A 12,041-nucleotide genomic window follows, 5' to 3' on the forward strand; every position below is an offset into this window, starting at 1 on the left:
AACGCAGCAGCACGAGTGGTCTTTGATGAACCCAAAAGAGCACATGTCACTCCGCTACTCACCCGTTTGCACTGGCTTCCAGTTGCTGCCCGCATCAAATTCAAAGCTCTGATGTTTGCTTACAAAGTGACCTCTAGCTGTGCTCCTTCGTATCTGCTCTCACTTCTGCAGATATATGTGCCCTCCAGAAACTTGCGTTCTGTGAATGAACGTCGCCTCGTTGTTCCATCCCAAAGAGGGAAGAAATCACTTTCCCGAACTCTCACATTCAATCTGCCCAGTTGGTGGAATGAACTCCCTAACTACATCAGAACAGCCGAGTCACTTGCTGTCTTCAAGAAACGACTAAAAACGCAACTGTTTAGTCTCCACTTTTCCTCCTAATCTGCAATTGCCTCTCTGGCTATACCACTAACTGAGCCCTCTTTCTCTCTCTCTCTCTCTATTAAAAAAAAAAAAAAAAAAAAAAATTCTACTAATGTTTTGCTTCTTAGACTTTTACACGCCTGAAACTTGTCTATAGCGCTTGTTCACTGCTGCTCTTATAGTTGTGTAAATTGCTTCCTTGTCCTCATTTGTAAGTCGCTTTGGATAAAAGCGTCTGCTAAATGACTAAATGTAAATGTAAATGTACATATAGGCATTAGTAGCTCCGCCCTCTTTTGAAATAAACGCAATCTCATTTAAATTTAAAGCGACAGTAACCAAATGCCACAATCTGGATCAAAGTCCAAAAGGGTCAGTTTCAGAGAATTATGAAACAATATTTGTGTGGTATATTGAGCTGAAACTTCACACACACACACACACACACACTTTAGGAACATCAGAGGCTAAAAAGGGGCATAATAGATCCCCTTTAAATAAGAAGGTGGGAGAGTCTATAGTCAACTATACAAAACTATTGATGATTGCATTGTTTTAACACTGGCTTATTTAATGCATGAAATAGATATGGTCTTTGACATAAGCTGTTTTCATGCAGGTCTGGAAGTGTGCAGCACCACTGGAATGAGATCTACTACTTTGTCGATCACCTCGCACACAAGTTCATCAGGTGATTCTGCCAAAAACCTGCTCTCTATCATTTTTTAACTTGATATCAGCTTACTGTCATTAGCATAATGCATTCATTGGTGTAAATTCAGCTATTATGTTTTCTCTTGTGGTTCAAATTAAATTGTTAAAAGACTGCAGACACTTTCATATCATAATAATAAGATAACATATAACTGAAAGGTTTGAATTCATATTTAAAGGTCCCGTGAAACTAGATGTTAGCATCAGTATGTTTTAAGGCTATCTATAAGCTAGTGTGCTTCACTAGGGAGAGGGTGTGTTCGGGGGTGAGGTCTCTGAATAACACTGTTGACACCGGGATAGGATGCAGCGGGTTTTGAGCGGCTGCTGCGATCGGGTACTGTACCAAAGTTGGTGACCCGGGGGTGTTTACAGACTGTACCAAAAAAAAAAAGTGTGTGGGGGGGGTGAAATTACAGGAGTTTTCCGGGAGAAATAACAAAACGGGATGGTTGCGGAGGATTGGTCTGAAATACGGGAGACTACCTGGAAAAACAGGAGTGTTGGCAAGTATGCACCTCATACTTCAGTTTCTCATCAAATCTTCTGACTAATCAAATGCTCTCTAGTATCTGATATGCCCCGCCCCCTTCAAGACGCATGTCATTTGATGCGCTTGAGCTCAACCCCTCTCACTGGCAGAGTGGTGATAAAACAAAACACTATTGGCTGTATTTTTAAGGGGGAGGTGCTACTATATGTCCCGCCCTCTCTTCATGGTTCAGTTTAGGCGAGATCGATTAAAATTGCACATTTTCAAAGCACTTCACGGGACCTTCAAGCAGTTGTGACAGATTTTATAGCATGAATAGCCATAGTGCAAAAGCTATTAATGCAACCTATGGTCCACAAATAAGAAAGTGTCACCTTATGCTCTGAATTCAGTCCACAGCTCCGCATGTCCTTCATCGTCTTTTCAACGGAGGGACGAATTCTGATGGAACTGACAGAAGACAGGCAAGAGTTCACAACATATGCTGCCACTTCACGCTGCCAACCACTCTAGCTGATTTTTCCCCCTTACTTTTATTTTCTTTGTGCTTGTTGAGAGTCTGTCAGCTTTATTTGGATCTTGTGTTTATCAAATAAATCTAGAAGAGCAGTTAGCATGCTAGTCTAGACTTTATAGATAACATTGATTTAGTAATACAGTAAATATGAATAAAAGTTGAAGGGGCTAGATGTAAGGGTGCTTTCAGCTATTCATAATTTTGCCAATGTATAAACAAACAGTCCATAAAAGCCTGTAGATTGTAAACATTTCAAGGGAAATCAATATGATTTGATTTTCCCTTTCTAAAAAGAAGCTCCTTTTCATGGTGACATAAAACTAACCTTCATACAAAGAGCGCTTCTCAGTCTGATGGACACGTTCAAGTTCTTTTGAAGGATCCTTAAAAGGCAGTTTTTTTCAATTTGCGTCTTTCATTTGGTTTTGAAGACCTTGACGTCCTTCAGTCATCCACAACACTTCAGCAAAAAAGACATTTAAAAAAGAGCCTTTATATTTAAAGTGAGATTTAAAAACTGCATTTATGGGAGTGGGGGGGCTCCATTGTCTTTCTATTACAGGAGTGTGCCTCCTTGTCATTTCTGACTTTTAAAAAAAGGCTAAAAGTAGCTATGGGACTAAATGTAAAGTAGACAAGTTAAAAAATGTCGTTACCCAGTGATTCACTCAAATAGATCTACATATGTTGGGCAGTGTTTCTCAACCCTGTTCCTAGAGGCACACCAACAGTACATATTTTGGACTTCTCCCATATCTGACCCATTCAGGTTTTGGAGTCTCTTCTACTGTTCTGATGATTTGATTCAGGTGTGTTTGTAGGAAGAGGTTGTAAATTGATCTAGGGGACTTAACATCAGGCCATTCTGTGGGATCTCTCCAACTAAAGAGGTTAAGGAAAAGACCTACGCATGTCAGTTTTTCTATGTTTCCACAGGTTTAAGGAACTTATTTCTGGATTTTTTTTAGCTAGTTAGCTTTAGATCTAGTCTATATATTGTTTGAACATCGATATTGCCATTATATGAATCTGCAATAGTCACATCGCAAGATCTGCAATGAGCTTGAGCAAATATATCCAAATGCAAATCAGCCAATCACATGGCAGCAACTCAATGCATTTAGGAATGTAGACATGGTCAAGACGATCCGCTGCAGTTCAAACCGAGCATCTAAACATGGCATGGTTGTTGGTGCCAGATGGGCTGGTCTGATTATTTCAGAAACAGCTGATCTACTGAAATTTTCACGCACAACCATTTCTAGGGTCTAGAATGGTCCGGAAAAGAGAAAATATCCAGTGAGCGGCAGTTCTGTGGGCGCAAATGCCTTGTTGATGCCAGAGGTCAGAGGAGAATGGCCAGACTGGTTCCAGCTGATAAAAGGCAACAGAAACATAAATAACCACTCGTTACAACCGAGGTCTGAAGAAGAGCATCTCTGAAGACACAACACGTCCAACCTTGAGGCGGATGGCCTACAGCTGCAGAAGACCACTCCTGTCAGCTAAGAACAGGAAACTGAGGCTACAATTCACACAGGCTCACCAAAATTGGATAATAGAAGATTGGAAAAACGTTACCTGGTCTGATGAGTCATTTGTCATCAGTCATCTGCACACCTGCCAACATTTGTTTCTAAAAATCCAGGAGACCCAGAGGGAGGGAGTGTTCCGGGGTGAGGTCTCTGAATAACACTGTTGAGAACCGGGAAAGGATGCAGTGGGTCTTGGGCGGCCACTGCGATCGGGTACTGCACTAAAGTTGGCGACCCGGGGGTGTTTACAGACTGTACCAAAAAGTTTTCCGGCAGAAATAACAAAATGGGATGGTTGCGGAAGTTTGTCTGAAATACGGGAGACTCCTGGGAAAAACGGGAGTCTTGGCAGGTATGCATCTGATGCGACATTCGGATGGTCGGGTCAGAATTTGGAATCAACAACATGAAAGCATGGATCCATCCTGCCTTGTATCAATGGTTTAGGCTGGTGGTGTTTTAATGGTGTAAGGGATATTTTCTTGGCACACTTTGGGCCCATAGTCCAGCAGGATAACGCGCCATGTCATAAAGTGCGAATCATCTCAGACTGGTTTCCTGAACATGAAAATGAGTTCATTGTACTCAAATGGTCTCCACAATCACCAGATCTCAAACCAATAGAGCACCTTTGGGATGTGGTGGAAAGGGAGATTCGCACCATGGATGTCCAGCCAACAAATCTGCAGCAACTGCGTGATGCTATCATGGACCAAGCTCTCTGAGGAATAGTACCTTGTTTAATCCATGCCACGAAAGATTAAGGCAGTTCTGAAGGCAAAACGGTGTCCAACCCGGTATTAGTAAGGTGTACCTAATAAAGTGGCCGGCTGGTGCATGTGCACGTAATCATATTCAGACTCTTGTACACTTTAATTAATGACCGCAGTTCACTGAATGGCCAGCGGCGTCACTAAAAACAAGGCTTGCTGAACCATACATATAACCCCTTTAATGAAAATTTAGTTGATGTCTGTTTTTAACTACATTTGATCTACCTTTAGTTAAAACATATTGTTTTTATCAGGCATTTTATCAGACTAAGTACATGATTGAACAGTAAAATGCCATGAGAATTGTCAAAATACAAACAAATGTTATTATTTAGGGATCAGATTCGTGCCGGGCTGGAGGAACTTCAGCGAGTCTTACCAGGTGGAGATACCTTCATGCACAAAGGCTTTCAGAAGGTAAGAGTTGTTTTAAAGAAAACCACATACAAACAATAACTTTCCAATATGTTGTTAATTTAAAATATAAATATATGTGTGTGGTTTTCTAGGCAAGTCAGCAGATTTACTATGGAACAGGTGACGGTAGGTTGTGAATCAAATCATTTTCATGATATTAAGCAGAAATTATAAACAGATGAAAAACATGTTTTAACAACCTAAGCAGTGGTCGAATTTATCCCACTGATGACATATACTGGGATTGTATTTGAGGCCGACATCTCCTCACAAATATTTTATAATAGTTTTAAAAGAAAGCTTATGAGAGATGTGCTTCAGTCATTTCTGTACTTTTGACAACAGACTATCAAGCTTTTTGACCATAAATTATGTGACCGCACATCCAACAGACATAGAATTTTCCCTTAAAGGCACAGTGTGTAAATTTTGGCCACTAGAGGGTATGCATTCACAACAAACAAAAGCATGTTTTGATGCCTTGACTGAGTGTGGAATCATAGGAGTTGTGTCTTAATTACATCCTATGGGACTCCAGGAGAGCTTTTATTATGCCACCATCCACCGCTTACTAGTTAAAACACCTATTTTCTCTGGATTTGAACATTCTTCGAAACGTTTGGGCTAATATAAGTACATAATTCAGCGAAATATAGTAGTCAACATTTGAAGTGGATCAAAACAGTTTTTAAAATTTGTGCTAAGACAAGAATGGGTGTTGTTTATTGTTGTAGGACAACTTTGATAAAAGATTGTCATCCACTTCAAATGTCAACATAGGCTCATTGTGAAAACGTACCCCTGTATACATTTCTGGAGAGCACAAGTTATATACAGTAGCCAGAGCCATGTAAGGCTGCATTTCATCTTTAAAGCGAATGCTAGAGGGTGGTATGATGCCGCCGATGGCTTCTGTTTCTTTTCACGCTACCAGCTGACCGCTTACCTCCATGTAGACAGCTTTTCTGCTGTTTGCCTAGTAGACCACCATGTATGTCAGCAGATTTGAGATGCAGAGAGGAGTTAACCATGATGACAGGGTTCAGGTCCAGTGAAGAACGGTTCCAGAAAGTGGGTAAGACAAAAACAAAAGCCAAAAATTAAAATAAACAAGTAAATAACAGGGTGAGAACATAGTAAGATCTTAAATTGTGGAAAAAAATTGGCGGCCGTGAGGGCTTTTCTTTTTCTGGATTGCTTTTGAAAACACTTTTGGTTGGGATTAGGAAAGTATTGATCGGATCAATTGGTGCTTTCGGTTTATCGGTTTGGTTCAGGGAGAGGGGTTGGGTGGGGGTATTGGTCAGTCGGTCTGGTGGATTTACACAAGTGACATTCAAGCCTGCTGTTTTCACATAAATCCACCAGAGGTCGCTCATGACTGACTGACTGACTGACCAAATGACGAGAGAAATTTTAGATCTGAAAAAGTGTACACAGTGGCCTCTGGTGGTTTTGTAAAACAAAACCGCAAAAAAAGTACCTCCTTGGACGTATTTTGCGCTGTCCAGAAATGTATACAGGGGTACGTATCAATATTAAGCCTGGGTTGTCACATGTTGACTACTGTACATAACACTGTTCTGGTGGATTTTGGATATTTTAATGAAACAATAGTACATATTGTGCCTGTAAGGGTTCCAAGTTAATTTAGTTCCTTTTCTAGTAGCCTAACCTCCTAACATTAAGGAATCCTTTGTATTTACTGTGTTTAAAAAAAGAAAACCTTCATGGAAAGTTTTGGAAACCAGATACCATTCCCAAGACATTTTGGGAACCAATGCAGTAGACCATAGCTATAAACAGAGCTGGATAATACACCTCCACTTCCTTCCACTGAAGAAAGTGAAGGCGAAAAGTTGCTATTTTCAGGGCCGATATAAGCTTACTAAGCTAAAAAGTGCTCCAGAGACCCAGAGTGGACTCAAAATTGGTAAAACTCACCTGTTTAATAGGGGAATGCAAAAAAAAGCCTTCCTTTAATGAGTGTTGGTTGTCATTCGAGAAAATTGCTGAAATGATCAACCCCCAATGCAGTGTGTGCCTACGTATTTGCTATGCTGCTGAATAAACAGCGATTATCTAAATGCACTACCACTGCCTAAAGACAATTCGAATGCATGAGACAAACTTGTGGCTGAATAATTTGCACTCTGGGCAACTTTTCTGATTCTGAGTGTGTGTTTCTGCTCTGTTAGGATACCGCACGGCAAGCGTCATCATTGCTCTGACAGATGGAGAACTGCGCGAGAATGAATTTGACTTGGCAGCCAGAGAGGTGAGACCTTACACCTCCATCCTTTTGCACCACTAGCATATTTTCCTAGCGCTTCTCCCCTGAGCATGACAAAAAAAAACTATTCATCATCAAAAGTCTGAGGCAGCAGCAATAAACCAAGCCTTGGACCTTTTATTATTGCCTATTTCATTATCTGGCTCGTAGAGATTTGAGATGAGCTGACTGTAATAAGTTAGTATATGCAAGCCAGCTGGTTGTTTTGAAGCCTGTCTCTGATGTGTGTAAATGGCAGGCCGGCCGCTCGCGTCAGCTCGGAGCTTCTGTCTATTGTGTCGGAGTGAAGGACTTTAATGAAACCCAGGTGAGGTGACAGTCATTCAGCTCTTCGTTGTAAATATTGATTCTTCATTTTCAGAAATACAGCATGAGGAATAAGCATATTTCCATCATTTCTGTCTATTCACAGCTGGCAACAATAGCAGACAGCAAAGATCACGTCTTCCCGGTTAATGATGGCTTTGAAGCGCTGCAAGGGGTCATTGATTCAGTGAGTGGATCAAATTCAACTCAGACTACTCTCAGATCCTTCTATTGATGATTTAACAGATGACAGTATAAGGGGCCGATAATAATACATTTTATTTATAGTGCACTTTTCTCCGACTCAAAGCGCTAACAAGAACATCAGAACACAATAAAACATGAAATACAAAAATACTAATTAAAAAGAAAGCCTCATAAATTAGAAGCAATATTAAAAAGGTGAGTTTTAAGAAGTTTCTTCTTAAAATCTTCTTCGATCATATCAAACACACTTTTCCGTTCTGAAAACGTCCTTTTTTGTTGGCAAGAAAAAAAAAAAAAAGCACTGCACTTTTTATGTTGCTAGGCAACCACAGAATCAGCTGTGTATTATGTGCGAGCACTGTCATACGCCCATACACACTATCACAATCACACGCACTCTTAGTTTAGCTTTTGCAGCAGCAAAAGTAGTTTTCTGACGTTTATTATTCCTAGTCATTTCTCCCACAGGCGACTGAATCGGAAGTATTTAAACAATCGCAAAAACGAGCGCACTTCCACATCAATGAATAAGGTCAATAGACCAATTACCAACCTACGTCACACATGACGTCACACTGGTGCCCAGTTGCAAAACAAAAGACAGGCTGCAATAGTAAAGATGTCATGTTGTGCGGTAGGATGCCAAATTCGTCCAAAATAGAAAACTTAACTTTTACCGTACACCACACTGCTTTAATGCCAACTGCAGATATCTTTGGCTAAAAGGGAGCTGAATGAAGTGATGACCTAATTAGAAATGCTGGACATTGCAATTCTCATGTTATATCAGGTAAAGTCACGCTATGCTGAATCATACATATTACTCGTTTTTGATTGCAGAAAGGATTTCAGCAATAACAGTTACATATGGTTTATTAAACTGCGGACACTGAATGCTCAGAATGAAATGTAAAAGTGTAAGTTATTATGGTAAAGTTGGTTTTATATTCCACATTCATTCAGTGACAATTTGTAACACACTCCCTATATTGTTTACCACAACACTTTGAATATTCAGTCTGAAATAACTAGCAAGTGTGACTTGAAAACAACATTAACACTGTTTATTTGACTGTGAAAATTGTTGTACTTTGATAGTCATGGCTGCTAATTTCACTATTTAGAGTTTGCAAATAATACTTTTATGAAATTATATTATTAAGGAGAAAGTCCGAATGTGCGAATATAAAACCAACTTTACCTTTATGTGCATGTTCACATACCCTGTCGTACAGGTGTATTTCGCTGAAAGAATGCAGTCGTTTTGCTTGTTGATGATTACCTAGGCCTTGTACAGTTCCGTCTTCTTTCCTTGTCTTTGTTTAGGCAGAATCTCGGTTTTTAGCACTACATAGTGTTGAATCTGGTCATCCTGGAGCATTATTTCTTGACCACACAGAACAACATTGTAGGCATCCAAAGACTTGTAGATCTTTAACTTCTCTCTTGTAAAATCACTTGGAGCTTCAATGAGATTGTATATTTGGGACTGGATGCTTGGTCATTTCGTCTTATACAATATTCATTGGGAGTGTGCTATCGCAAATGGACTTGTCAGATGAACGCTGCTCACTTTAACGTTAATTTTGCCGAATCACTGTGCTTATCACTGGGTGACGAGCTGTTATAATACGCTGAACGCATTATGTAAATAATATATATAATATGTAATCAATATATCTTATTTCTATGACAACAACAAACTCTGTACCGCGTCTGATGTCATTCCCTCGCTGTAAACGCTAACGCTCCCCGTTTCTTTTTGCCATCTCCCTGCGTGCGCATCCTGAATGTTTACAAACATGATAATTGGTCTATTGTGTGTGAGCGCTGCTGTTGATATTGTTATAATTGTAATATTTAGTATTATTGTAATTCAACTCCTAATAACTCAAACTAAGCTGTCCTCCATCTTTAAACCTCCCTGTAGTCATCTTGACAACACAAATACTGCTGTCACCTTTTCATAACCTGCTTTCATTTCATTTGAGAATGAAGACACAGTTGACGTAGCATGCTGAGAATTAACTTTAGTCAAGCGCAGGTGCACAGAGCACAATGGGAAAAATTCAAGGCGCTGCCTTAAATGGCGAGGTGCCCATGGCACATAAGCAGCAAGCAAAATGCTTGCAGCCATTAGTAAACCATTCAAAAAAATGCGCCTCTCAATGCAAGTAACACATTCAGTGTGATCAAGGCATAACTGTGATCCTTTTTGATATGGTATCAACTGGGCATTTTTGATGCAAATAAGCACGTCACGTTTTAGGGTCCCCTTGAAACATGTGTTCCATGCTATTTTAAAGTGTTGTGAGAAAATGCAGTGCAATTTCGGAAATTGTTTGCATTGTGAGAAAATGCAGCGGGTTTTTTAAAAATGTGTTTGTGGTGTGAGGATTTTCAGCATGTGTGCTGTCAAACGGATGAAGCTCTTTTCTCCCTTTCCTGGCGTTTTTGTAATTGCATGTATTTTCTTAAATTGCAGCACATTAAGCTCTCTCGGCCACAGTACATGGCTATATATATATACACGTATATATATATGTACAGAAATAAAAACACACTGAACTTTAAAATAGCTTTTTACAGGCTAGGAAATGTGCTTCACAGATATCTGTATACATTAATAAACTGTATGTTTAAGTTATAATACTGATAATACAAATTACAATACAGTACAACTACAGTTGAAGCTGGTATTTAAAAAACAATCTAATAATACATTGCAACAAACACTGAACCACAGAAATCAATAGAAATACTGAAAACATTAACAAAAAGCAACACAGCATCTTTCACGCATCATTCACTGAAAACAGTTCAATCTGATGCATTGAAACAAATGCATTCTTTGGCAAATAAAATCAAAACAAATGTGAAAAATTTCATCTATATATGATTTTTTTTAAATTCAGTAGCACATAATTCAGTGTTTCATCACGAAATGGCATCATAAAGTGAAAATGCAATCTGATGATAAAGCATTGCAACAAACTCAATGTAAGGGGAAAAAATCCATCAATGACTGCAGAAAAAAATATGAAACATGTCAGCTATAAAAAATATCATCTATTTAAAAAATTCTATTGTATATTTACTGACAAAAATATATGACACACGTTGTCATATGTATTAACTAGGGTGGTTTATTAAGCTGTGTGACAGTGCTGTCTCACTATTGAAACAGAGCCTTTATATATGGTGTATATTGGTGGATAAATAAATAAAATGTCATGTATGGCATGCTAATGAATGCATGAAACTTTTCTTGCCTTAGATTCTGAAGAGATCCTGCATAGAGATTCTTGCCGTGGAGCCTTCCAGTATTTGTGCCGGAGGTAAACAGACTGAAGTGAAGACCTGTTCAAACAGCGTATTGTTTTGGCATATTGGTCAAAGATGAGAAACAACTGACTAAAGTGATTTGAGATATATAGCAATTATATATGGAAGTGAACTGTTTACTTTAAGAGGACAGTTCACCCAAGGAGTTCTTCATCCACTCACCCTTGATTTTTCACACCAGCTTGATTTGTTGTTCTGCTGAACACTAAAGAAAGTGGTTTAAAAGAAATTCAAGGGTGAACTATCCCTTAATTGTTTCACCTAACACACAACACCATAAGACAATAATATTAGGTTATATTTAGGTCCCCCGCATCTAAGGAGAACGTTATTTCAACGTTGATATTTGGTTGGTTTTAGGTTGTGTTGGAAAGTGACCAAAATTTAACATCGAGCTAACCTCTTAAACCAACGTCTTATTGACGTCAAATTCTGACATTTATTTGTCAGGTATGGCAATCCAACATCTGATAGACGTCATAGTGGGAATGTTCACACAATGTCCAGTTGTAACATCATTAGACGTTGATATTTTGTTGTTTTTAGGTTGCATTGGAATGTAACCAAAATGCAATGTCTATCCGAAATTGAACCTTGACGTCGGCCTGACGTTGAGTTCTGATGACCTGATTTTCATTTCCAAGCAAAATGCAATGTACCACGACGTTGGGGTACAACGTTAGTCTGACGTCCTGTGCCTGCTGGGTTTTAGATATTAAAATAAGGTGAAATAATGGGTCTTTCAGCATATGTATGTGTCAAAATTAAACATCAAATTTATTTTGAGCTGTTCTTTTTACAATATATATAAAAATAACTGGTCATAAATTTTTTATTATATTTTAAATGGATAAAACGTCTTGCTTGCAATTGGCTAAAACCTAATGAATTTAAAATATAGAGACAAATATAAAAAATTTAAATGACAATGAGTATTTTGGGGGAGTTTTAATCTACAATTTTAATTAATCTTAAGTAATTCATTTAGATCATGCTAACTCGGTCCAGTAGGTAAATTTTAACAAGCACATCTTTGGATTTAATAATGTATTAGTAGCCTATATATGATGTAACT

The 12,041-nt window shown here is 38.7% G+C and overlaps 1 protein-coding gene across 1 annotated transcript in view; it reads left to right on the forward strand.

Moving 5' to 3' along the window:
- Positions 1-12,041, forward strand: part of antxr1b (ANTXR cell adhesion molecule 1b) — a 79,181-nt gene that overhangs the window by 18,074 nt on the left and 49,066 nt on the right. The window contains 8 exon segments of the mRNA XM_056466237.1: positions 986-1,057; positions 1,966-2,037; positions 4,734-4,815; positions 4,908-4,941; positions 7,014-7,093; positions 7,347-7,415; positions 7,521-7,601; positions 10,899-10,959. Coding sequence (XP_056322212.1) covers positions 986-1,057; positions 1,966-2,037; positions 4,734-4,815; positions 4,908-4,941; positions 7,014-7,093; positions 7,347-7,415; positions 7,521-7,601; positions 10,899-10,959 — 551 coding nt within the window.

This window comes from Danio aesculapii, chromosome 10 (genome assembly GCF_903798145.1).
Source record: "Danio aesculapii chromosome 10, fDanAes4.1, whole genome shotgun sequence".
Taxonomy (NCBI): domain Eukaryota; kingdom Metazoa; phylum Chordata; class Actinopteri; order Cypriniformes; family Danionidae; genus Danio; species Danio aesculapii.